This window comes from Marmota flaviventris, chromosome 4, assembly GCF_047511675.1.
Source record: "Marmota flaviventris isolate mMarFla1 chromosome 4, mMarFla1.hap1, whole genome shotgun sequence".
NCBI lineage: Eukaryota > Metazoa > Chordata > Mammalia > Rodentia > Sciuridae > Marmota > Marmota flaviventris.
The window spans coordinates 15,685,415-15,713,407 of NC_092501.1; the positions used below are offsets into that span (position 1 = coordinate 15,685,415).

The window sequence follows — 27,993 nt, forward strand, 5'->3', positions numbered from 1 at the left end:
ATTCAAAGGACCCCAGAAGACACACTCCAAAGGGCAGCACCCTCTCAGCTCCCAGGACGCCCAGGTCTCTGTAGCCACTGGGTGGGGTGCAGTTGCTGTCCTCCTGCAGGCTCTTGATGGGAGCCGCGTGTCTTGGGGGCATCTCCTCTCAAGACCCCTGGGGAAGGAAGGAAACTCTGAGGACATCAGCTTCTGAGTCCTCTCTTCAACCAGTCAGCAGTCCCTTCATGTCTTACTTTTACACCACAACCCAACTGTCCAAGTAGAAGATGCCAGATTCTAGACCCCATCTGACTCCCTGCATACCACTCCCCAGCCACTGGAAGTCATCCTGTGTCTGTGGCTGAAAGCCCCCAGCTCCAACTCAAGTTGCCTTCTGATTTCCAGCGGATCTAACTTTAAGCTCAGGGAGAGGAGCCCCAGGTGGGCCTGGAATGCGGACAAGCCTCCTGTATGTCTCCAATCTGCTACCTTTCTCCCCAACCCCACCTCTCTGTCCTTACTCTCAGCAGATGGCTCTTCTTCCCACATCACTGAGCAAATAGCCTCAGAAAAGAACTCCCATAGGTCCCAGCACATCTACTCACCTGCCTGCCTCTGGGCCGAAGCCCCCATCTTCACCCCCATTACCATCCTCCTAACTGAGGTCTCCCTTCTAGTTCTCATTTTCCCCCAGTGTGTGTAGCTGTATATAGCATACATGTCATATGTGTCTGGTTTACTGTCTGTCTCCACCCTAGAATGGAAGCTCCATGAGGGCAGAGTTTTATTCTACATACGGTTGTCTTCCTGACACCCAGAACACTATCTGGAATGCAGGCGCTCCTCCTAATGTCTCATGGGTGAATGAATAAACGATTGAATGATAGAACCTGTCTTTGAGTTTGTGGGACTTGGCAGGATTCAGAATACCACCCCCAGTGCAGCATGCAGAGCAAGAGCCCACTCACGGTTCTCACAGTGGGGGCCCTCCCAGCCACTCCGGCACTCGCAGCGGTAGCTCCCGTTCCGCAGGACACAGGAGCCGTCATTCATGCATGGGTTGGGTTTGCAGAGGTTAACTGGCTGTTTGGCTTCTGCAAGAGAGAACATGCCCACTAGGTCCATCCTGGGTCAGAAGCAAAGATCCCTACTCATAAGCCCAGTTCAGACACAAGGTCACTACAGTAGTATCTCTCACCTCAGCGTCTCCATTGTCCCTAAAGCAACAACTTGGCACAGGGCTGGTGCTTCACCCTACCTTGCCAAGTGAGTAGGACCCACCTTGCACCCTGCCTTCCTACAGTTTTACTGTATTATCATTGCCACATACTTTTTCTTGGCGGGGGGGGGGAGGGGGGCGGTTACTGGGGAATGAACTCAAGGGCACTCCACCACTGAGCCACATCCCCAACCCTAATTTGTATATCTGTATTTTATTTAAAGATAGGGTCTCAGTGAGTTGCTTAGCACTTCACTGTTGCTGAGATTGGCTTTGAACTCATAATCCTCCTGTCTCAGCCTCCTGAGCTGCTGGGGTTGCAGGTGTGCACCACCACGCCCAGCAAGACACATACTTTTTAAAAGGTGGAAAGAAGGTCACTGACAAAATGAAGGCTTGGAATTAGGCTGGCCTGGCCCTGTTGGCAGCTAGCCTGTCATTTACTACCTAGGTTAGTGTCAACAGAGGGTTCTTATGGCACTGAGAGTTTCCTTGACATGTCATTTGTTTAAATGGAATGCACTAATCTCAAGTTTGGTTCCGTGAGTGGGATTTACCACATAGGCTGGCACACAGAAAGCGAGCCCTCAGGAGCTGGGAGGAGCTGCTTTCCTTGTAATGATGCAGGTGAAGGCCCAGGTGGAGGTCCCATCCTGGGTGCAGCCCTACAGGGCATGGATTTCCCACTCACCTCCACATATCCACTCGATAAGCATGTCCCGGTGGTACCGCAGGTTGGTGTAAGCTGCTACGTGGATCAGGGAGTCTCGAGGACCAGCGAGCCTCCTCAGTGCCTCCCTCAGGACAGGCCCCACACCCACCACCAAGACGGAGATGCCATTATTTCTCAGCTTCTGGACAGGGACAGCTGCGTCTTCTGCTCCTCTCCCACCTGTGAGCATCACTACAGCCTTGGGGACACCAGGCCGGGCGCCCCTCTGGACAGTCATCACCTTGTCGTGGATGTGTAGCAAGGCTGTGCCGGCCGAGCCCACTCCCCCCAGGTAGGGGGCCTGGCTCACGGCCCGCAGCACGGCAGCACGGGTGAGGTGGGCTTCTAGCCCGAAGGCTGTCTGCACCTGGCTACCGTACACCACCAGGCCAACCTGTGTCACGTCAGGGTTCACATCAAACTGGAGGGCACAGCTCCTCACGAAACTCTGCATCTGAGCAAAGTTCTCCGGTCCCACTGAGGCCGAGGCGTCCAACAGGAAGACCAGGTCCAGGGACCGAGCCTGGCAACCTGCAGGGACAAGCAGAGCAGGCCCCTTGTCTGGACCTGGCCAGCACAGTGGGGACTGTCTGGGCTACATGGAGTCCAGGTCAGCCAGTCTGTTGTCTGTCCACACAGTACCCGCCCTCCTCCTCGTGGCCACAGAACACACAGGCAGGTATGTGAATGCCCAACTAGACCACGCTCCCAGCCTCCCTGGCAGCCAAGTGTGGCCACGTGTCTAAGCTCCATCTGAGGGGGTGTGATCCAAAGTCATCAAGCAATTCCAAGTTTGAAATTTGCAAACTCAGACTTATGCAAGTGAAAGCTGCTGGCCTTCTCCCTCCCCTTTCCCCCTTCTTGCTGGCAGAGAAATAGTGACCTTGGACCTCAAGATGGCAGCCACAGATGGCTAAGCACTCTACTGGCTCAGGCCACTCAGCTCTAAAAGGTATGTAAAAGGGAAAAGCTTCTATCACGTGTTAGTTGTTGAACTTTTGGGACCCCTGTGACAGCATCTGCACCTCCCATTACTGCATGCACTGTACCCAGGGCACTATCATACCCCATGTACGAATGGACCAAAGCCTGCTTTGGGGAGCTGTCTATGGGGTAGTGACAGGAAATGAACACAGAATTACAAATGGATTGAGCAGTGAGGACAAGAGCAGGGAACTAAGGGAGGCCAGTGGGGACAACATGATGAGCCTAGGAGAGAGGTCAGGGCTTCTCGGGGGAGGTGATACTTCAGCTAGAACTGCAGGAGAAGTCAGGGTGAGCTGGTGGGACAGGGTGCCTCTGAGCCGGGAGAAAGCCTCTCCCATCCTGCAGGGACCAGACCCAGGAGCTCCCAGCACCATTGGAAGAGTGTAAAGAGACCTGCTGAATGTCCTCTGGGGATCTGGCTGGTGTTCTGAAATAGATGGACATCAGGTTTTTTAAAAAAAAAGGTCTGACTACAGTGTGGATGGTAATAAATAATCGTGTTGACATCAGCTCATTAATGATGATGATGTTCCACACTAATGTAAGGTGTTAACAAAAGAGGAAACGGGGGACAGGCCATGTGGGAACTCTCCACTATGGTCATAGTTTGTTTTCTGTAAATCTACAACCATTCTTAAAAAAGAAAAAACAAAAACAAAAACCTGGCTGCCTTAGGAGAGGAGAGAGGTGGGAGTAGGCAGGCCAATCCTTGTGGTCCCTTCATAGGAGGGGGTGGTCCCCAGCCGCTGGGGAGAGTGACAAGGACTGAGAATCCGGGTCCCAGCTGCAGCTTCCCACCGCCCATCTCCCAGGGAAGCAGCAGGGGACCCTGTCCAAGGTGGAACCACAGCGCTGATCTTTACATACCAGCTGCATGATCAGCGCTGTGGATCCAGCCTCAGTAGGGAGAGAGGATAATGGTTAAGTGGTGCCCAACAGAAGGAAGGACCTGCCCACTGACCAGCTGGCCCAAGTCAGGCACCCGACCTTACCTGGCAGGGGCCGGCTGCACAGCTTCCCCTGCAGCTCAGGGATCTGGTTGAACAGGCCCTGGGGGTCTGGGTAGACCATCACGAGCTTCGGGCTGCCAGTGATCTCCTCCAGCTCTGCCCGCACAGCCTCGCTGCCCACACCCAGCAGCAGCAGTTCTCGGGCCCTTGCACGATGCGCTGGGCCAGCCACCTCGTCCTGGGAGTGGGACTCGGTGAGCAGGACCACCACTCTGCGCGGCCGGTCCTGGCCTGTCCTGGTGGCACTCCCAAAGCCACGTTCTGCCACCTGCTGCAAGGCACTGCCAGTCAGGGTGGGGCCACCGCTGAACGGAACGCCGTCGATGCTCCTGACCAGGTCTGGAATGTTCTGGTACTCCCCGATGGGCACCACCACCACCAGCTCCCTGCTGTACCCAGCCACTCCCACGCGGGCCTGGGAGTCCTCGCCCAGCACGGCCTGCACGAACCGCTTCACAAAGGCCTTGGCCCGCAGGAAGCCCTCCAGGGTGGCGCCTTCAGAGCGGTCCAGCAGGAAGAGGACATCGATTCTGCACTCCAGGCTCAGCTTGGGGGCTGCTGGAATACACAGCGACACCCACTGCCACACTGTGGTTGGTGCAGGGTGTGGATCAACCCACCCAAGACACCCCCACACTGCCAGGGGCCAGAGACACCAGGTGACCAGTGCCTGCAGAGTTAGACACAGCTGTAGAAAATCTTTGCCTTGAGCTCATGAAGATAGGCTCCTGTGTTTTCTCTTAGAAGCTTCTCTTTTGCCTCTTCACATTTAGGCCTATAACCCTTCTGGCAGTGGGTTGTGAGGTATGGGGTCAACATTTATTTTTTTCCATATGAGTCTCCAGTGAACCTAACACGTCACTTTAAAAAGTCACATTTAACAAGCCCTTACTATGTGTCAAGCACTGTGGTAAGCAAATTACATCAACTTGTAACTCAACCACCTGTAGCTGAAGCTTATATAGTCTTCATCTTTAAAAGGGAGGCTGGGGTTGTGGCTCAGTGGAAGAGTGCTTGCCTAGAACGTGTGACACTGGGTTTGATCCTCAGCACCACATAAAAATAAACTAAAAAAATAAGGTATCATGTCCATCTACAACTAAAAATATGTTTTTTTTAAAAAAAGGGGTTTGGGGGCTCCTCATTTCTCTTTTTGCAGAAAAAGAAGAAAAGATTCTGCCCAGAACCAGGCCACAGAGTTGGGCTGGCTCAATGATGCTCCAACATCAGCCAGGAGCCACTGTCCTGCCAGAGCTCTGCCACCAGGACGATTTATTCATGAAGCACTTATCTATTCAGACACCACATGAGGTGTTAGAGTGGCGGAGTACTGGGAAATTAGGTGGCTCGAAAATTCAAGGGCTGAGTCTATTCAATAGCTACAATGGTGGGAGGTGAGAAGGGGGAGCCCAGGCTCCACCCGCTCCCCAGTGGTCAGTCCTGCGAGTCCCACACATACATACCGCAGTTGGCCTCCCCTCCAAAGGCCAGTGGGCAGAGGCAGTGGTATCTGTCCAGTCCTTCTGGAATGCATGTACCACCATTCTGGCAGGGCTGGGAGTCACAAGGGCCTGTCGGAGAGATACCAGATAAGAGCCATGCACACTGGCTCAGAAGTGAAGAGTGCTGGTCAGCCAGGGGCCGAGTCCTGCAGGGCCCAGCCCCTTTCCTCCCCATTGCCCAGTAGGAAACCAACCATCCCACCTGGGGCAGAGAGGGGACAAACCAACAAGTACCTGGAGGCCGCCCTGGGTGGGGCTAATAAAGGACACACAGTGGGGGATTGGTAGGGCCCTGTGTGAATTACAGGCCCACTCAGGGACATGCTCATGGGCTCTACACTTGATCTTAGCCAAAAGGCCGAGAAGCGATTGCTCATGGGCTCTGATACCAGGAACACAGGCCACAATTACTACAGCTGCTGAGGAGGCCTAGAGGAGCCAGGGGCAGCCATGAGTCACACTGCACGCAGCTTGCCAAGGGTGAAGAGCTCAGTAACATCCAGAGGACAGCGGGGGTGTCTTAAGAATCAGGGAATGCTAGGGGGCTGACAGGGCCCCTCCTTAAGTTCTGCCTGTGGTTGTTCTTAAGGGCCCCTACAGCCTGGCATGGCAACAGTGAGCCTTCACATCCTGCAGTCAGGCAGCTCGGTGATCAGCGTGGCCACCGCCCCTTCCTCTGGCACCTAGATTCAGCTCTTCTCACTTCTGTATCTTCATCTAGAAAGGGTGCTGATGACTGCACCCTACGCCACAGGGTTACTACATGCATGAGATGAATGAATCTGTGGAAAGTCTTAACCCAAAGCCAACACTCCCTGAGAGGTGACGCAGCATTTGCTTTTGGCTGCAAAGTGCCAATTATGAATGACGCCTCAGAGTTGATGTTTTACACAGGCGAGCATGCCTAAGTCAAAATCAGGCCCATTCTGAAGGGTCTCACTGCTGGTACCTGGGATCACCATCTCAGCCCCTGATTAATGTGCTCACCAATAATTGCCAGCTGCAATAAAGCCCCATGAGAACAAGCAGGAGATTCCTGTGCTCATGTCTCAGAAGGCTTGGTGAGCAGCCTTCTGTGTCATGAGTGGGATTGGGGAGCTGTGTCCTTTTTGCTTGAAAATATTGATATTTTACTTGGTGGCCATGTCACTGGAAATAAAAGTGCAGACTTTCCAAAGCCAGAAAGTACTGAGGCTGACTCTGGGAGTTCTGGGCTACTGTCCTGGCAGCTGGAGCATCGGGGAAATTCCTGGAGGCTCATGAACTGCAGCAACAGAGGCCTCCAGTTGAGCATCCGCTGTGGGCCCGGTACCATGCCAACTGCCACACACATGGCCCCATTTCACTGTTACAGCCCTAGGAGGTAGGAACTGCAAAAACTGCCACTTTACAGATGCAGAAGCTGCAGCTTAGTGAGTGGCAGTCACGGGTGGAACGTCAGATGGCTGGCAAGGGGCAGAGTGGGGACTCAGACCCCAGTCTCCCTGGTTCCCAAACCATAAATCCTCCAACTCTAACTTCTGAGCAGCAGCAGCCCCATTCTCAGTCTCCCCCTTGCCCCAGCTGTGACTGGGTGGAGTCATGGGAGCAAGGACCATCCTCCTAGGGGCTGGAGGGAGAAGGGAGAGGCCATGGCTTGTGCTGGGAGGTAGGGTGCATTTGGAGGAAGGAGGGATGCTGGTGATAGGTGGGAACCCACTCTCTGCCCCTAGAGTGGTCCTGCCACTGTGTGGATCCCAGGGCTCCCGAGAGCCTGGGCCCACAGCACAGAGGCCAGTGATGTGAGAACCGACACTCTGAAAGGGAGGCCCGGGATCACCCAATTCCTGGAAGGCTGCCCGTCTGTGTGTGAACTACTGGCTGTGTCTCCAGAGACGGGCTCCTGCCCCATCAGGATGAGCAAGCTCACACAGGGATGGGCAACCACACACATGGGGGTGATGTCAGCTTTCAGGTCAGCAGTATGCACATGACCCCCGGGGGAGGAGCAGTCAGGGTGGACCGGGAACCATGCTCGATGGAGCACAAAGGCGTTGCCAATTCCTCATGTTGGTGTGGGATTTCACAGGGGAGGAAGAACATCCATGGGGATTATCTGCTGAACCTTCACAGGGTCCCTGGGTATGGGACCACCTACTGTGTGGAGGGGGAATGGGGAACTCAGATGTTGGGCAAACAGTAAGCCATTTTTATAGAGGAGGGAACCGACTGGGTATCTTGTCCTGAGTTTGTCACTGGGTGTGAACAGTCTAGAAAGCTGGTGCTCAAGAGAAGCCTGCCTGTGTCTCTCACCAAGGAGCAGAAGATAAGGGGGCCGAATTCCAAAGTCGCCATTCCATTATCAGTGCAAAATCACCAGGAGCAGATGAAGAAAGAGCACAATAAGCACGCACCTCCACCTCAGGAGGGCCTCGTCCCTCTTGCCCTGCTGCAGCCTGTCCCAACCCTGTCCTCTGCCCCAGAGCCCATTCCAGCTCCACCCTCTGCCCCAGCACTGTCAAGGCCCCTTTTCAAACCAATCTGGACCCAAGGCCCAGAAGGAGCCAGAGAATCCAGGAGGCAGACCATACCTGGGCAGGTTGTCCTATAGCAGGTGGCAGGGTGCGTGAGGAGCACTTTCTTCCAGCTACAACCCAAGGAAACAGAGATAGAGAGATCAAAGGTTTTAAAGATGACTATTTATAACATGAAAGCTGATATGAGATGCCAATGCAGAAGTGGGTCGAGGAGGACTTCCTTATTTTCTTTCTGGACCCTACCCTCACTTTACCATCACAGAGAGGAGGGAAGATTTCAGACTACCCACAATGCGGGGAGTGAGGGGAGTACTGAGACTTGGGCCACCACAGTCAGGCTGTGTGACCCAGGTGTTAGTTTCCTTCTCTGGTTCAGGGCCCTCCGCTGGACAGTAAGACTATCTGTAGTTTTCAGTTGCTTTCCTTGGAGCTTTGATGATGAGGGAAGGGGACCGAGTGGCCAGGATGCCAGGCCTCCCCTGAGTGTCCCAGCCCTTCCTTGTATCTGATCTGTACACACGTGTCCCCAGGAAGCCCCCAGAGTTGAGGAGGATTTGCAGACCACCTGGCTCCTTGACATGAGGATGCTTGAGTACCGGCATCCTGTGATAACACAAAAGCCACCGTGCTGAGGTGGCTTCCACAAGTCAGGTGTCCCCATTGCTACTCTGAATCCACAGCTACATGAAGAGATGGGGATCTTCATCTCGTAGGTGGGGAAATGGGTTGAGAGGGCTGAACTAGGCTGACCAAAGTCACATGGTCACTGGCCACACCAGGGCTGAAACCCCAACAGGGACCATCTGACTCCAAAGCCCACACGCTGCCCACGGGACTTGCCCCAGCCCTCCAGAGTCTCTGTGGCCATGGACCCTGCTGCAGCAAGAGCAGTGCCTCAGCCCCCCTCTGTGTTGGAGGCAGCACCAGCTCCAGCCTCACCTAAGGAGGCTCTTGGGACTTGGCAAAAAGTTATCTAAAGTTCTCCAACAGGGCTTCGTCCAATAGGATCCTGTCCAGGGCTGCCCATCCAGAGGCAGGCTGATAGGGCTGACCCCGTGGGCAGGGCCTATCCTGAGGTCAAGTGGGATAAAAGCCAAGTGTCAAGTAAGAACTCGGGAGTGGCTCAAATAAAACTTGTGCCGAGCTGCGAGCTCATGAAAGAGAAACCTTCCTCCCTCCAGGTCTACTCCTGGTGACCACAACACACAAATCCCGGCCCAGAAAACTCTGTGGGCCCCACCCCTCCCCCAGCTTTTGTTGGGGCAGAAACTGCTGACAGGGACTTGGCTGTCGACGGCCATCAGTACAAGGCTTGTCCCCACCTCCCTTAGGTCTGGATGCAATGCCACACACCCTGCAAGGCCCTTCAAGGTGACTCTATTTCTAATTGCAACCCTACCCCCAACCACCTGAGACAGCCTGGGCTGTGTTCGTGAGACTGACAGACGGACGCTGGGAGCTAGGCCCTCCTTGTTCCCCAGTGCTCCTCCTGGATCCCCCTTCGTCCCCTGTCACATGCTCTGTATCTCCAAGCGCCAGGTCTCCGAGTGCAGCTTTCCCTGCAGCTCAGGAGGCCTCGGCACTGGGGGCTTCCACTCCCACCCAGGTCCTGCAATGTCTCTGCCCCCAGACCACATGGACAAACCTGTAGAAGGGACACCGCACGGCCAGCACAGCGTCAGCCTGCCGCGACCCTCTCCAGCACAGGGCACCATCAGTGAGCTCCTGGACGGTCTCCAGTGTCTTGCGCTCACAGGGATGAGCCTCAACTCTGCAGTCTGTGTCCACGGCACATGGCAGAGAAGACACCGCGAGACAGGGTGATGCCCCCACCTCACCCCCGCTCCCCAGAGGGTTGTTCCCAGGGTCCCACCCTGCCTCTGGACCTGGCACTTCTGGCCTCTCTCAGGGTAGAGAACCAGGGCCAGGGGCCAGTCTCTGAGCATCTCCTGGGCATGGCCTGCCCCACCTGGCTGTTCCAGACTGTGCATCTGTGTACCTTCCACCTAATGAGAGTCACTCTAGCTCAGGAACAGACACTGATGAGGACGCCCAGCCCCAAGCTTCCCGAGCTCCTCTGTGCTAACCATGGCAGGGGAGCAGATGTGGCTCCTTCACCAGAGCAGCAGGAGCCCTACCAGGTCTGGATGCCAAACTCTGGGCCCCTTATCCCCCTCCCCTACCCCCACCCCCAGAGCCAAGCTCAGAGCTCTAGCTGAGAAACCCAGACAGGGGTCAGAGTCCAGGGCAGGGCGGGCTGTTTTCCTTGCCCTCAGGAACACTGCCCCACCCCACACCCCGCTCCACACGGGCAATGCCACTCACCGCAGGCTGGGCCGTCCTACCTGGATCAGCAGGGCTGCAGAGCGCGGAGCTGCTGAGGGTGCTGAGGAGGCCGTTGGTGGCGTCCTCCACTTGCTCAGCCAACAGCACATGCTGCTCTGTGGGCTCGCTGGCCAGAGTGTGCAGCTCTTCCCACCTGTGCCCAGAAGTCCCGGTGGCATGTGATCCCATGCCCACCCATCTCCTGGACCACGGGCTCTCTGTGGACAGCACCCCACTACCCAGAGGCCTCTCTACAGCAACCTCCTCCATCTCGGATATGGGCGAGGACTGAGAAGTGAGCCATGGGAAGCCCAGCCAGGGGTCACCCTGTGCACTGTTAAAATCCAGGGATCTCCTCACCCTCAGAACCATCGGCTCTTATTAGAGGCACAGTCCTGACAGGTTCAGTTGTCTGATTTGCAAAACCCATAGCTAGAATAAAAGCAATCAGAAAGCACACGGAGGAAAGCAGTTTGAAGTAACAGCATGGGAAAAGCAAACCAGCGCAACTAGTGACAGGAAACACCGACGTATTCTAACTGGTGGACACAAGAACCCCAGCAATGAGAGGCCGTCCAGGGGAAGCAGCCCCAGTGTTCGACGGCATCATCGTCAGAGCCCATGACAAAAAAGACAAGTGGAACGATGATACCTGGACCTGAAGAAAGGATCACATGACACTGAGAAGCCTCTTTATGGGATGACAGGTGAGCAATGCAGAGAGAAGAACCCTACCATTGCAAATCCATCACAGTGCACCAGGCTTTGGCATTAGGGCAAAAACTTCATTTACGTCCGAAGTCACTAATGTGGAACTCCCCCTCCTGTCTGAATTCATGTGAAGCAGATCTTTCTCTCAGTGCCCAGCTCAGTGCCTGGCACACAGAAGGGTTGGTCTAGCATTTGAACAAATGCGACTGTGGAGGGAGCAACCAGCCACAGCCCCCCCTCTCCCCTGGTACCAGGAGTATGCTGTGACTGAGGCCAACCAGAATTGGATTACCTGAAACTGGCCCAGGGGCCCCTCTCCAGGGTGGACCTGTGAAGGCATGAGCTTCAGCACTACCCACGGCCCCAGTGCCAGCTTCCTGAGAACCAGGCAGAGAGGACAGCAGAGACTCTCGAGGGACAGAGAGAGTCTTAATGACACTGAAGCCCCTGGCTCCTGCCTACCTACCCAGAGAAGCGAGATGACACCACAAATTTCCATTTCTGCCCAAATAAGCTTAAGTTGAGTTTCTGTCCTATGCAACCAGTTTTGTTTAGATGAAACTGGAGATGATGCACCTTCTCAGGCTCCCAAAGGTTGGGACACCCTGTACACTGGAGCCCAAAACAGCTAAGCAGGGAAAAGACGAAACCCAGCGAGGAACACGGTTTTCCCAGCTCTCCTGCCACAGCTAGGAAGGCTTTCGGCCTTGTTGTGGTCCCCTGGCTGACCACTGAGGACAGAGCAGGACCCCTGAGGCACTTACCTGGGAAACCGGACCCCCACGGCAAACACAGTGATGCCCCTTTCCTTCAGCTGCTTGGCGGGCAGTGCCACGTGCCCCTGGGACTTTCCATCAGTGACGACAACGAGGAGCTGGGGCACAGAGCCATTTCTACCCCCAGGGAACCCTCTGTCCAGAAGGTACTTCAGAGCAAGGCCCGTCTCTGTGCGTCCCCCTCTGAGGGCGCCGAGAAGGAAAAAAGAAAGAAGAAAAGTCAGCAGGGCAGGAAGGTGAGTGGGAGAGATGGCAGGCGATCGATGGGTCCTGTCATCAGGAAACGGCCGCCGACTTCTAGCAGAGGCTCCAAGTGATAGTGCCACCCTCAAAACCATAACGATGATGGAGGCTGACTTTTTCCGTGGACTTAGGAGTCACCCTGTACTCCCGTTATGCTAGGTTCCGATGCCCTCCCTTGTAAGTGCAGGGGTTTTGTTTTCTCCCCATCCGCAGTAATGACTCCAGGCTACCGATTCTCATCTTTAGTCTGTCATGCACCCCCCAGCTCCCTCTCCACATCAGCCCCTTCTTGACATGGCTCAGCATCTTCCGGGACCAGGAAAATAACTTAGCTGGGCCAAGTTGTGTTAAGAATCTGTAGGAGTGATGGACGGGGCTTGGCGCAAGACTCTGGTGAGGTTTTTTTTCCATGATTCAGGACTTTGTGGGCCCTGTCCAGGTGCAGGGTTGGTGGCTGGAAGGCAGAGCTGGCTGAACACCTGCGGATCAGGCCGCAGTGGGCCAGGGCCAGCGTTCCTCCATTTGGCAATGTTTGCAGGATTTGTCTCATCCTCACAGCCCCATCGTGGGGGCTGTGGACTGGTCTTGGAACCTCAGCAGGATTTCTGCTGAATCTTGAACCAGTAGGTGCCCCCTTTGGAAAGATGACTGCTGGTTTTGAGAGTCAGCTGGTCAGAAAACAGTAACTCACTCAAGCAGATTTTAGGTCACTGATTTGTCCCACTTTAGCCAAATCTTTTAATGGGTGGTTGCATGTCCAAACATGAGCACAAGCGTCACTACAGTGATTAAGAGAAAAACACCAGCTGGATATCACTCAAATGCTGACTACAGAGGGGGGTGGGGCACCACATTTTATACTCAGATTGTGCTCTATTGGCACAGACAATGCCTGTCTTAACTCGGCCCTCTCCAGAGCCTAGAGTCATTCTCCCAGTGTGAAGACGTCCAACTGACATGAAATGCAGGCCTGGAATTGTGTGCCAGTGTGCTGTGCTGCTCTAAGTTAACACTAAAAGTGGCTACTGCCCATGCAAATCTGCTGCAGGCCTCTCTGCCCGGGTACCTCTCCTGGCTGGCTCCCCTCCAAGCAGCTACACAGGAATCCAGGCTCCTTTCATGTTGTGGTCCCACCTTCCTCTCAGTCCTCAAAGTCCTCTACTCAGCAGAGAGATGTGGAAAGAGAATGAAAGTTGTGTCTGGGAAGGATTTATGGAGCACACCCAGAATATTCTCTACTTTTATCGCTTTCTATCTTCTGCCAGCTCTTAAAAGGCAATTCTCTTTGTGGAGCTCTAAGTTAATAAATGTCAAGAAGAATGGACAGCTCCTAGAATTAACACTTCAACCGACAATATGTAGCAGCAACTCCCATCAATTTACAAAACTCCTTTTCTCAGCCCACTCATATTTACTGTGAACTGCTAGAGGGAAGACAGCGAAATGGAAACCAAGCAGTGCATAAGCTGGTCCCACGGCTCAGTGAACTCCCAGTGTCCAGGTGAGGAGATACCAACACAAGCACGCAACCCTGAACCAGAGTCACAAAGGGAATCACTGTGGGATGCAGCAGAAATAGGCTTCAGAGGGGAAGGATGGTCCAAATGGGGCCTTGGTATCCCAGGAGGGGAGGGGAGGCAGCCTTTCCAATCAGAGGAAGGGGCGTAAGCAAAGACAGGGGTGAGCAACACCAACCGTATTTGGGAGCTAGTGAATACAGCTAGGTTTTGGTGTCAGGCTTGTCATGGAGGACTGGAACTAGAGTACACTAATGTTGGTGGATCCTAAATGCCACTAACAACTCACCCTGTGCTAGATCACACATTAGACACCAATGATGACCAAGTGGATTCTGATTCTCATGATACTTCTCCTTTGCCAAAGCTCTATATCTGTAGAATCTTCCTCTGGAACTCCTGGGAGGGCCGATTGCCTCCCATGTTCAAGAGATATTAGCATTGAGCTTCCACTGTGTGCCAGGCACTGCACACACCTGTTCCTGAATGTAACCCTTGCAAGTATGGCAAAATGTGCCAATATGCTCGTGTGACAGAGAAGGAACCCTGCTCAGAGAAAACCAGTAATAACTGCTGATGTTTACTGAGCACCTCCCACATCACCACACAGATAGTGATGACCACGCAGCTCATGACTGGTGCAGACAGGACTTAGATCCTGGGCCCTCTGCTTCCAAGACCCCAGTTCTTAACCAACCGGTTACTTGGCTCGTCAAGCCGCCTCTTACCCAGCCAGTGGAGGTCAGAATTCAAGTTTAAACCCAGCTGGGCTGACTCTGAAGCCAATGCCCTTTCCTCTCCAGAGCTCAGCAAATTAGAGTTCAAAAGCCAAATCTAGTAGACTGCCCATTCTGTAGATAGTTTTATTAGAAAACGGCCACTCCAATCATTTATGTATATCTGTGCAGAAACTATGTGGCCTGCAAATGTTTAAAATTGCTTACTATATGAGCCTTTTCTGAAAGGATTTACCTATTCCTGTTCTATACTCTTCTGTTTATATGTTCACAAAACTCTCATCTCCCCAGAAGCTGAGGTGGCCTGGGACCCTGCAGGACTCCACCCCAGGATATCCCCTGTCCTCTGGACCCCTCTGATCATCACTGCTCTTTTTAAGGTTCAAAAGTTTAGAACCAAAAAAAAAAAAGCACTTGTTCTCTATGATCCTGTTCTTGTGTTTCATACAGACCTGCCCTTGACCCCTTCAGTCAGAGTCAGACTGTTTTCCTTTTCATTCACCACTGGCAGGGGAAGCATTGGATTAAACCCAGATTTTTTTTTTTTTAAAGAGGGGAAAGGCACACATGAAATTCATTGCATCCCTCAGGCACGGGACTATTGCAGTCCAGATTTTTTGAGTGGGACTGGGCCTCCCTGTTCACAGAGACTAGCCTATGATTAGAGAAGTTAAATTCCGAGGACAAGAGCCCAGGTCACCTGCTGCATGGCCTGATGGTACCCACCCTTCATGCTCTGCACCTTCTCCTCTTCTCACCCCACTGGGCCTCTCCCATGGGAGCACTGTCTGCTGGCTTCCAGCCAAGGTCAGGTGAGAGTCCCAATGGCTCTGACCTCTGGGAAACCAGAAGATCCCACTTCTGACTCCATGAAGCATTTCTATCTCCAAATTGAGTTCAAGGGCTGGTTCCAGATAGGGAAGTCTGAGGCCAGTGCACCAAGATGTGCCTAATTTCTCTCAAATGGGACCAACATGGGTGGTAAGTTGAAAACTCACAGGGGGCTATGTGTTTGTCATACATGGACTTTTGGGTTTTTTTTTTTTTTTTTTTTTTGAAGGGGGGCAATGGAATCTGAATTTTATCAGCATAACCAAGTGATTAGGAATAGGGGCTCATGGGTCCAGGGGTTGAAAGATCACTACTGTGATAGCTTAGCCAGGTCAACTTGGAAAAGTGACTTAACCCAATCCTCAGTTTCTCTCCATATTAGGGTAGGGGAAGGCATGGTGCTGCCTGAGAATCAAATGCTGTGTCAGCACCTCCTAGGCTCTCAAGTGCTCCATCAGTAGCAAAGATCTTCATGAACCACCAGCAGCCCATAAGCAGCTTATCTTTGGAGTTTAGTCTCCAATTCTAGCCTGCATAAAATCCCCCAGGAGATTTAACACCATAGATTCTTGCATGCTATTCCCAGGGAGTTCAAATTGGTAGGAGTATCACGAGGCCCCAGAATCTATATTTTCAACCAGTTCTGCTCAGTCCCAAGTGATTCTTACAATCGAGCCAGCTGTGGAACAGACGGAGAAACACTCCAGAAGAAAATTCAGTCGGTACAGGGAAGTTGGTTACATCTTTGGTTTTTAAGCAAACAAAAATCCTAGAACCAACCTAAATATTTCCTTTTGAGGAAGGAGAAATGATTAATTACACTGTAGTAGCTGAATTCTTTGGATTATTTGATAATCATTAAAAAGGATCAATATGAAAAATAATACAGTGTCAAGCAGAAGTACACATCAAATAATATTAAGTAAAAATGCGCCATAATTCTAACTATTCTAAAAGCTATGTTTAAATGTTAAATGGCTCGAGAAAGCTCTAAGAGATTTCATGCTAAGGTAAAGTGGTGATTGTCACAGAGTCCTGACAAAGCTATAGAGGGCGTAGAAGCCGCTGGATCACAGAAAACCAAGGTTGTGTTCTTGAGAATAGTGAAATGAGCAGAGCAGCCTGCACTGGCCAACCGGCCAGGAATTCTGACTCTCAAGAACCATTCGCAGCGTTTTATCTGATGGGTCATCATGGGGCACCATATTGGGAGGCTTGACTAATAACTTCTTACAAACAGTAATAAGGTAGTTGTCAAACACACTTTTAGGGTCTTGCCTTGGTCTGAAAAGGCAAGTGGGTCTTGCAGTTTGGTAGAGCCATTTGATCAGCCTAGCACTTAAAAGTCCCCAGCAGATAAAGGGTGCGGAGCTGTGGGGAGGCCATCCCTCAGCAGCCAGCGTTCCTGAACATCTTCCTTTTCTGTGTCCTCAGTGACCCCACAACTATGGCCAAAAATGAGTCACTACCTCCCTCCCTGTTTGTGGCCTCTTACAGTTCAGTTAGGCTACTTCAGCGCTGACGTGCACATTCCCAAAAAAAAAGAGCCGCTTTTGCTCAGATACATAAGAGGCTTCGTCCTCCTCCCAAGCACCTTCATCTGGCACATTCTTAGAGTGACTCCAGGTCTCATGGCATGAATAATACTCTCAGCCCTAAGTTATGACTCTCAATACAACTGAAATGAGGCTCAACTAATTTGGAGTCGGGGAGGACAGCTGGGTGGGGCCAGCATCTACCTGTGTAAAACAGGGAGTTGAAAGACATTCTAGATGATCTCTAGTGCACCTTTTGTACCAATTCTTTGAAATCCACTTGGTTTTTCAGATGAATCATTTGAAACAAACTCACCCAAATGGTCTTTGACTTTCAATCCTAAATTTAAAGAATTAGGCTTTTTTTTTCCCCTGCAAAGGCACATTACATGTAGTGTGCATATAACAGGTACAAAGTGTTTCCACTGCGAAGGCACATTACATGTAGTGTGCATATAACAGGTATGACAAGCTTATTAACATACTTCACTGACCATAAAATTCATCCTTTTACAATACACACATTAGTGACTTTTTAGTGTGTTCACAGAGTTGTTCTAGCATCATCACAAAGTCTAAAACATTTTCTTCAGCCTAAAAAGAAGCCCTATACCCATTAGTGGTCATTCCTCAATCCTCCAGCTCTGGCAGAAACAAATCTACTTTCTACCTCCAAATATATTTGCCTGTTCTAGACATTTCATAAAAACGGAATCTAGGGCTTGGTGGTGTAGCTCAGTGGTAAAACGCTTGCCTAGCACATGCAAGGTGCCGAGTTCTATCGCAGCACTGAAAAAAAAAAAAAAAGGAATCATACAATATGTGACCTTCTGTGTCTGGCTTCTTTCACTAACACTCTTTCAAGATTTATCCATGATGTAGCATGAGTCAGTACTTCATTCATTTTTATGGCTGAATAAGATTAATTGTACAGATGTACCATAGTTTGCTTATTCAGATGTTAACTGCACATGAGCGATTACACTGTTGCTCTGAACATTAGTGTGTATGTTTTTGTGGAGGCATATATTTTCAATCCTCTTGAAGTGGAATTGCTAGGTCATATAATAACTCTATATTTAACATTCTGAGGGACTGCCAAACTGTTTTTAAAGTGATAGCCTGGCTTTAAAATCCTATCACCAAGGTAGGAGGGTTCTCTCTGTCCACATCCTTGTCAACCCTTGTTATTATCTGTTCTATTTTAGCCATCCTTGTAGGTATGACATGGCAGTTCCCAGTCTGCAATTTCAAAAGCCCTTTTCCATGCAGCAGACAACTACACATAATAGCAGCAAATATTTTTTTAAACTGTATTTAAATCACCACCTGGGACATTTTTTATGTAATTAAAGGGAATTTTGAGGAGGAAATTTTCATTACACGCTACACGCAGCTGGGGTAATGCCCCCCCCCCCCCCCCCCCCGCCCCACCGTGCTCTCAGAGAGGCCAAGAGCTGGGCCAAGCCCCTCAAGGGAAGGATTTAAGAGCAGCTGGCTTCATCCCAACCAGGGCAGCATCTGATCATACATACTTGAAAACCATCCTCTTGATTTTTGCCTTCACTTCCTGTTGAGTTGAAAATGGATCCAAGGGGAATTCCAGGTGAGGAGTGGAACTGAACTGGAAGGCTCCCACTCTGACCTGCAGTGGGAGACAGGGGCCCAATTACAAATATTCCAGAGAGGAAAGAAGGGACGAGAGAGGCCAGCAGCCTTGCCTCCTGGCCACTCAATGAATCCCAGAGCCAGAGCTCTCACCACTGTCCCTGAAAGAAGGCCCCAAGACTGGCTGGAGAGAGTGGTCAAATCTGACTGCGGTCCCCATTAATCTTCCTGACCCACGTCCCCCAACGCAGCGGGACACCCACCCTGGCAGCTTTCCTGGCTGAGCTGTGAGCAGCCCTAGGACAGAGCTCTGCTCACATGGCCAAAGGCCTCCCGGGCCGACACTGCTGTCCAGTCCTGCTCCGTCCCATCTAGCCACAGAGGCACGACTGGTGAACGCCCACATTATTGTTGGGGAGAGTAAACTCTGCAGGGGATAAAGATGTGGCTCAAGGCAAAGGCCCACTTGCCCACGGCTAGCAAGGGTGGGAGCTAGGCCCCTGACCTTAGCTCTCTGGTCTTCCCTCTGGCTCCATTATTCTGCTTCTCAGCAGCCAACGCCTGCTGATCCAACCCAGGGGTCCGGGGAAGCTAACCCCGGCCCCCATCAAGGGTGGTGATGGCTACCACAGCGAGAGCCCACGTCTTTTGTCAGTCAGGCAGCCCCTCCAGACCTGCTCCTGCCAAGCTAGGCCAGAGTCAGAGGGGGGACAATCAGCCCCCAAAACCGAGATGAGCAACACAGGAGCTGAACTTCCTCTGCACTGAGAGAGTGACAGCACCGGTGAAGGCTCCGTGTGCCAATTGAGGCCACAGGAGGAAAACCAGAGAAGGGAAACAGTCGAGTCATCCGGTGTCCCTCACCATGAGGGCAATTTATTAATATTATTTGAAAATTAAAAATGCAAAGGGCTGTGGGGAATTTATCCTACAGATTCCCTTCCACATACATGAAAGGACGATTATAGACTCACGGTACATTTGTATAGCGAATGCCCATCAATGGGGGTTGGCTAATTAGACTGTGGGAAACCCTTATGCTGGGAAGTTGGCTGTAAAAAAATAATATAAATCTCATATTTTTATTTTGACCTAAATTTGTATAGTCCTACAGTAAGTGTTGTTTCTAATTAGAGATGTAAAAGGAAATTTCATTTGTAATAGGGAAAAGCCCAATAAAAAAGGATATTCATAAAAAAAAAGAGGTGGAAAGATTTCCAAGATGATGTGATGATAATAAGAGACAGAACACGGAGAGGACTAAGATACCCTTTGTGTAAAAGGGGGGAAATAAGGACACTATTCATAGTAGCTTGGATTTGCAGGAAGCGATTCTGGAAGGCTCAAGAAAACAGGCAGGGCACCTGGTAAATGGAAAACGTGTGGGCGGAAGACTTCGCTCTGAACATCTTTTTATTGAAACAGATGAATGGATTAGTTTTAAAAGGTAGGGGGAAAAAAAAAAAAACCTCCCTTGAGAACAACAGCTGGGCCTGTTTACTCTCCAACTTCAAAACAAAACATGCCGGAAAACAGCCTGAGTTAGTAGTTAAGGCATTTAATTTAATTGGTGGTTTGGGAGCAAAATAGCTGCCTTTTATCTTCAGTTTACTGTACTCAGAAGCGAACCCGCCCAGATTTCTCACCACACAACAGTTGTTCTGTCACCATTATACCATTAGAGCCAGGAAGTCAACTTCCTAGCTTTTAAGTGTTGAGAGGAAGACTTCAATCACCTGAAATCCACCCCAACAACACAGCGTTCATAAAAGGCCCTAATTTAAAGCTACTTGAGAAGCTCTTCCTAAAAACCTGAGAAAGCAAAATAAGGTGCGAATCAAATGCCTTAGACCTGGAGGCAAGAGGAGACACAAAAAGCCAAGAACGCAACCAAAACCTGAAGCCACAAAACACATGAATCCATCTTAAATCCCTTCCACAGCATGAAGGTCTGTCCACACACCTTGAAGGTCAAGTCACACGCTCACCCAGGTAGACACCAATTCTTTGACTTCCCAGGTCTTGCTACAAGAATATCTTTCCAAGTCCAGTCCAGATCTAACTCCCTAAACACTCACATTCTGTTTTCTTAAAAAAAAAAAAAAAAACAGAGTCATAGCCAGATGCAGTGGTCCATGCCTGAATCCTAGTGGCTCAGGAGGTCAAGGCAGGAGGATTAGAAGTTCGAGGCCAGTCTCGGCAACTTAGACTCCATTTTGAAATAAAAAAATCAAAAGGGTTGCGGATGTAGCTCATTGGTAAAGTAACTCTGAGTTCAATCCCCAGAACCACAAACAAAACAAAACAGCCATTCTGGACTCCCATGTGAAAATGATAATCAGGGTCCCCCAAATATAAATGTTTCCTCTCACTATCCTGGCCATCTTGGGCTCTGTGTGTTTTGCCAATATGAAACCTAAAATCAACCCTAGAACTTCATGCCACTTTCTCAATGTGGTCTAGCAACACTGAGCTAGAGTGCTCCCCAAACTCAGGATCTGGTCCTATCATAAAGTATTTTTGTCATGGTTTTCTTACCCTTTCCCCATACCTTTCTCTCCAAACTGCCACAGCAGGCTGTCCATCTGCTGTGTGAAAGCAGGGTGTGAACTGAGTGTCACCATCCCATCCCAGCCCAGAGGCTACCCATGGGAGAGACAGATGGCCCATGGAGCTAATTCTGGGCTGAGAGTCAAGAGCCCCAGTTCCTCCACATTTAGCTCTCTTGAGATTGCTGTGTGACCCCAGGAAGTAACTTTGCCTCCCTGAACTTGTTTCTTTACCTGCAAAACATGCACCAATAATCCATACGGCTTTCCTCTCCCGGCTTTCCATTTTTTGGGGTCTCGAGGCCACTCATGTCAGAACACACCACATCAATCCCAAAGTCAACAGCATGTTATCTTTATGTCACGTCTTCCAGGAAGAACTAGTGAAACTTCAGAGGGAATCATTTGCAAAGAAGCACCCTACCTGGGGTAGGATAGAGATTCGGCAGTCCTCTGCCTGGGCAGACTCCAGGTAGAACTTCCCGACTGCTCATTCCTGGGTGGAATGAAGTCTGCTATGGTGTCTGGCGATGACCCTGTGAGACTTCTCACACTCCCAAATGACAGGCCATTCCAGGGAAAATCTGGCCCTCATTAAAAGCCATGCTTGATCCTAAATTCTAGAGATTTTACTAAGATTAGCTCAGGAATGTCAGCCTGGAAAAATCACTTCCTCCCTCAACCTGTAGGTGACTATGGAATTCAAGTAATTACGGCTTCCCAGACCAAAATGTCCTTCTGAATTTCTATTTGAGTTTTGAGTAGGTTCACATGACTCAAAATCCAAAAAGTATAAAAACAAAAGTCTGTGGCTGGGTCTCCCCTCTGCTTATAACCCAACTGCTCAGTTCCCAGCCCCTCCCCAGCAGGATTCACTGCCCTTAGCCTGTTCCAAAGCCCTCAGTTCTTTAGGCACACATGAGCAAAGACAGAATGAATCATATTCTTTCATCTTCATTTTACATAAAAATGGTATCCTACACACCATTTGCACCCTTACTTTCTACCTTAATTTTTTCTGTGTCTTTCCATATGGGAGAGCTTCCTCACTCTTCCTGCGACTGCCTGGTGTTTCATTATGTGAATGCACCACAGTGGATTTATCTGTCCCCTATCAATGGACATTTGGATTGCTAGAATCTTTTACAAGTATCCATGAGTAACTGTACGAGCATTATTCTGCATGGGTGCAAGTGGCCATACAGTACCCCAGTGGAATTGCTAGGCCAAAGGTTCCAAGCCTTTGTCATTGTGATGAATGCTGTTGGATTGCCCCATGTAGGTCACACAGTTGACACTCCCCCCAGCAGTGCATGGGAACACCAGTTGCTTAAAGATATGCTCATGCAGCATGCCACCAACCTTTGGAATTTTTCCTAATCCAGTAAACAAAAAGTGACGCATCAGTCAGAGATACGTTACAGCATTGAGTTTGGCTGGGCATCTTTTCACATGCCTAAGATCCATTTGTGTTTTGTTTTCTCAAAATTCTGTTTATTGGCAATTTTTCTATTGAGTTGTTTAAAAAAAAATGCCCCTTTTAGAGACAAGAGCCACACTCTGCTGATGTTTAAGACCTATTACTTGAAGCCAGGAAGAACAAGAAATGAAAATAACTATCTGGACTAACTCACAGGACATCTTTCCAAGCCAATAGACAGGGTAGGAGCTGCTCCAGTGTCAAGACTCAGGTCTGCTCAGTGTGCCCTCCTTCTCATTGTTCTGCAAATACCACTTCTTTTTCTAGTGGGAAACAATCCACATGGTCCCCTCAAAACGTGGAAGAACAACTGACTCAGATTCAGACAGACTCTTCCATGACCACTGAGATTGGCCAAGGGATTACCATGTGACCTACACCTGTCCAATTGGAGCCCTCCTGGGGATTTTGCCCAACCTATAAGGAAAGAAGTCCACTTTCTTTTTTCCTGGGGCCACTAGCTTGAAGGATAACACAGAGCAACTCTGCTGTGGGAAACCTTCCTGGAAGGAGGTCAACCAAAGAAGTAAGAGTGAGGGGAAGGAGAGAGGGTGCTTCACAGCTCGACTGAGCCCTACCCTCTACTGTGCTGGAGCCATAACTGGGATTGACCCTTTTGGTCTTCCCAGTTCCAAAATCCAGTAAATTGCCTCTTCTATTTAACCTGTTAGATGCCAAGTGTTCAATTCTGTTAATATTTCCATGAAATTGACACAGGTAGCTTAAAGTAGGTTGGAAAACATGATCTAGAGCTTATACACATTTTTACAGTAATATTATAATTAGAATATTAAATTACTATATTCTATATTATGCAATTACATATATCATATTAAGTTTTACAGGTGTGGGACAACGGGACAAAATGGGTTAAGTTTGGACTTCTGTCGCTTGCAACCAAAGACACCCTAATATGAAGATCAACAAGACTTATACTCACCCTCCCAGGGCTGATGTCCAGAGCGTCACATACGGTGATGGCAAAGTGCTTGGACCTTTCAAAGCTCCCTTTCCCGATGCTGTGAGAGCCATCCAACAGAAACAGGACGTCCATCGCAGCCGAGCACCACATCACTGGGGAGAGTGGGACAGACAGGAATAACTGAACTAGATTTTCCATATCACAAAGACTTTCATCAAGTCCCTGCTTGTGAACTCTAGTTTGAGCTCTGTGAGGAACAGCTTCTGGACCAGCCTTGGTCCCAGTCCTTGGTGCCACAGCCTAGACCAAAACACGATCAGGCACCCTGGTAGGTGAGGCCACGTTCCTCAAGAGTTCAAGTAGCAATAGTGACAGCTGTGGTTACGCCTCTCCTCTATGCCGGCTCTTCTTCTTCTTCTTCTTTTTCTTTTTTTAATATTTAGTTTTTAGTTATCGACGGACACAACATCTTTGTTTGTATGTGGTGCTGAGGATCGAACCCGGGACGCACGCATGCCAGGCGAGCGCGCTACCGCTTGAGCCACATCCCCAGCCCGCCGGCTCTTCTTGAGACACTTTAGAAACCTAATTCAGTTAATTCTCATGACTACCCTGAGACAGATGACTATTTTATATCTTTGAAAGTTTTATTGAGGAATCATTACCACAGTTCACAATTCATCCAGCTAAAGTGTACAATTCAACATACATACATACCTATTATATTCACAGATGCAGTCTATCATCACCAATCAACTTTAGAACATTTCCTATCGCCTCAAAAAGAAATCCTGTATCTTTTAGCTACCTGGCCCCCTCCTCCCAAATCCCCATCCCACCACTCTGCGGAGATCTGCTATCTTATTCTCACTGGTCAGATGAGGATAGCAGAGCACAGGACAAATCAATAACTGTCCTAGGGCCAAAGGACCAGGAAGTGGTGGAGCCAGGATTAATCCTGGGCTGTCTGGCTCCCCTGACCTCACCAGAGGGTGCAAGGGAACCAGAGTCAGAGGAGCTCCACAAAGATGGCGCCCCCCAGAGGGCAGCGCTGGGGCTGCAGCAGAAGAGGGGTTTCACAAGAGAGGATAGGGGACAGGCAGGGCCCCTGGGTACATCCTGGTATGGCTTGAGCTCATGGAGGGATGCTGATAGAGTAGGAGGAGGAGGATCATGGAGGGACAGAAGAGTGGTTGGGTAGATGGTGGTCAAGTGACAGAGGCCTTGAGGTACAGACCAAGAAGTTCAGCAACATTCATTTACTGAGGTTGTTTTGGCTGTTGTTTTTGGTTTGTTTTTTAACCAAGCAGAGTGACCGTGGTCAGGCCCCTGTTTGGGGAAAATGACTCTGGTCACAGAGTGAAAGGAAGCCAGGAATGGGTGGCAACCCAGGAGGAACAGGGCTTCCCTGGGCCTGTCTCTGGGAGGTCTGGACGGGTGTTTGGGTGTATAACTGACTTACTTTTGCTGGCGGCTGCAATCTTCCCGATGGTCTCTCTGCTCACATGGACTTCTTGGAGAGGGAGCGAGGGCAATACTAGGAGAGAAGACACCAGGGGCCGTCATGTGGGGGAAGGACAGAGAGAGCCTTCACCTCCTCGTGGGACCAGGACAAACAGGTAACAGGGCAGGAAACAGATCGTCGGGAGGCCTGATGATACCTGCATTGCACAAGGTCCCACAGGGAAGGCTGGGCTGGCAGCTGTATGTGTGAGGCCCGGGTTCAGTCCCCAGCACAGGTACGTAATCACCACATAGAGAACATTAACAAAATGCCCCATTCCTATGAGGTATATTTGTATTTAGATTGGGGATTTGAAAAGTTTAAAATACCTGTAGAGGGGATAGGGAAGACCTGTGATTCTGAAGACCTCTGTCGCTGGTTAGGTGTCCTACCTTTGTCCCCCATGGGTACAGCACCTTTCACTGTATCTAGGTACACCCTTGGAAGCCCCTAACCCACTGCCAGGCCCTCAGACAAAGCAGCTCCGCTCCATAAAAATTAACCTTGGAGTGAACAGAATTTATAGAAGCAGATTCACAGAAAAACACTATGAAAAATAGTCAGACAAGTGACAAAATGCTATAATTTGACAATTTTAAATGTGAGAACCTAAATAAAATTCTAAATTTAAATATTAGGAAGAAAATTTTCTGACTGTGATAATGTAAGCTGGCACAAGCCTTCTGAAAAAGTTTGGCTAAATGAATTAAGAATCATAAAAATGCTGACCCTTTGATTCTATAGTATATTGCAACTAGAAATTGATTAAAGGGGAAAACAATTTAGAGATGAGAAAAGGTGCATTAAGACCATCCCCTTTCTCTTTGTGCAAGAGAAAACAAAAATCCAAGCAGAGAAGTCAATGAACAAATGTTGACAATACTTGGTCAATACAATTAATATAAACAAGGGCTGAAAGTTTCTCGGTAAAAAGTTCATGGATGATTTCTTTTATTCTTTTTGATACACAGTCAAATAATAATTGTGGCAGATGAGCAATCAGTAATAATTTTTAAAATAAACCCTGGGGCTGAGGGTGCAGCTCAGTAGTAAAGCACTTGCCTGGCATGCACAGGCCTGGGTTGAGTCCCCGGCACCAAAAAATTCAATAAATTCTAAAAATAAACTTTGAAGACAGAGAAATCATGCCAAGGAATCCCCAGGAAAGCCAAAGTTGAATGTCCTGAAGACACCAAGGGGCCACCTGGGGTGGGGAGGTGCGGGTATTTGGAAAAGGCTGTGCCACCACACAGAGACGTCCAGCGGCAGGAGTATCCAGGAAGCTGCTGGATGGATAGCAATGTCTGTGGGAAAGCACAGAGGACACAGGCCAGGTACAAGCCCAGGAGCAAGCCAGGGCAGGGGGCAGATGGGGCAGCACGAGGGTGACGAGGGAAGGAGGAGAGGGGAGGCAGTGGAGGGAGGAGAATCACACAACACAGGGCCCTGGGCTCACAGGGTTTGCAACTGCCAGGAAGGAGATCCAGGAGAGCGCCAGAAGAGCACGCTGGGTGGGGGTAGGGTGGGGGTGGAATACCAGCAACCAATGCCCTGCTCCACCTGTCTCCTCAACACCCCCGAACTGGTCCTACCTTCCCCAGCTCCTTTCCCCCTCTCTGGGCCTCAGTGCAAACTAAACCAGTCTGTAGTGTCCCCACCACACATTTAAGCAGATAGTTCCTGCCCCCTGATGTGGCCTGCTGTCCCTATTCACGGAGACTAGGTCACCTAGGTCACTATGCTGAACCAGCAATGAACTCCACAGTTGAAAGCAGTGGGACATGAGATCTAAGACAGTCTGCACAGCTGCTCTGCTACCAGGGCAGACACAGGACAAAGTACAGGGGAAGACTGTAGACAGACTTAAAGGGGTAACACCTTCCACAGAGGCAGGGGCAGTCCTTCAACACTCGGGCTTTCTGCCTCAGGGCACTCCCAAATCATGCAGGGCCGGCCAGAATACAGCCCCCTGTGGCCCATTCTGCAATGGTGGTTGTTCCCAGGGTCCCTTCAGGTACATTTTCCCTCCTCCATCCTTACAGCCTAGCCCAGCTCTCTACATGCAACATGCAAGCACTGAGGTTCCCAGACATGGGTCCAGGAATTATTGGCAAAGGGTGCAGTAGCTGAGGAATCCCCAGGATCCTGCAAATAACAGAAGAAATACAGTGTCCTTTTAAATGTCTTAGCAGGAGACTAGCCAACCATATCAGGACAGAAGGTCAGAGGAGCTCCATGAACAGAGGCCACTCACTAAAGATGTCACTCATCTAAATGGGTCCCTCTGCACCATGTGCTCAGGGGTTAAGGCAGGTGCCATTCATTGGGTGAGCCCATTGTGAGCCTGGGTGACATCTAATGCTCTCTGTGAAATAATCTAGGGACCCTGAAGAGTCTCCCCTGGAAGGGGGAGCTGCTTAATGCACAGACAGGCAGACTGAGCAGCCAGACTGGAGACTCCTACTTCCAGCCCCTTGGGTCTGCCCAGGTTCTGGAGGACAGGCCAGTAGAGATAGCAGCCAACTGAGAAGACAGAAAATACCTGTCACCAAAACACATCAGGGAGGACTGCAAAAGAAATGACACTCAGTGCTGTAGCCACCATGGTGGTATTATGGAAGAGCATCCTGAGCCAGTCTTGTGTTAGGTGTTGGAGATCAGAAGCTATGGGAGGTCTGACCTGAGCTGAGGGTCTAAGAGGAACTGTGCAGGGCATTGAAGGATAGGTAGGAGTTTGCCAGGGTAGCAAATGTTTGGGTAAGGGGGTAACCCAGGCTGAGGGGGTAACCTCTATGAAGGGAGGGAGCAAAGGTGCCAGGCAGGACAGGAAGGAGAGTGGAGCTGCAGTACAAAGTGTGCAGGAGAAGGGGTGCCACAGGGGACCCGAGACAAGACGGTATTACACAGGACCTGTCAAGAGCAATGAAAAATCACTTAAAAGTCTTAGGTGGGGTTGATATGGGTCCAGACATGATCCGATTTGCATTTTTGAAATGGCTGCTATGTGAAAAATGGTTTGGAGGAGGATCTAGGGAACCCAGCTGTCAAGTCAGGAGGCTACCTCAGTGGTCCAAGCCCAAGATGATGGGGCTTCGGCTAGGGAGGTGAACATAAAGTGGAGACATAAATGGATCTAAAAGTTAAAACCAACAGTGTCTGAAGCAAATCAGATGTCCAATGTCTTACCCCCTCCCCAAAAAAAAAAAAAAAAATCTTACCTCTGGAAAACAGGAAAATACAGATGGCTTCCAGCAACAAGAAAGAGGGCATGTTGACGTAACTACAGGGTCAGGAAAAGAAAAGCAGCATTAGTAATGAATCCTGTGA

The 27,993-nt window shown here is 50.2% G+C and overlaps 1 protein-coding gene across 1 annotated transcript; it reads right to left on the reverse strand.

Annotated features, from left to right (window-relative positions):
* Positions 1-44: 44 nt before the first annotated feature.
* Positions 45-27,936, reverse strand: Vwa2 (von Willebrand factor A domain containing 2). The gene is made up of 13 exons (XM_027930178.2): positions 27,885-27,936; positions 24,625-24,699; positions 23,181-23,314; positions 18,139-18,248; positions 11,729-11,923; positions 10,274-10,407; positions 9,574-9,706; positions 7,983-8,038; positions 5,374-5,481; positions 3,893-4,465; positions 1,893-2,444; positions 951-1,076; positions 45-157 (listed from the first exon to the last, which is right to left on the reverse strand). The coding sequence occupies exons 1-13, from the start codon at positions 27,934-27,936 to the stop codon at positions 45-47; spliced, it is 2,361 nt and encodes a 786-aa protein (XP_027785979.2).
* Between the last annotated feature and the right edge of the window lie 57 nt (positions 27,937-27,993).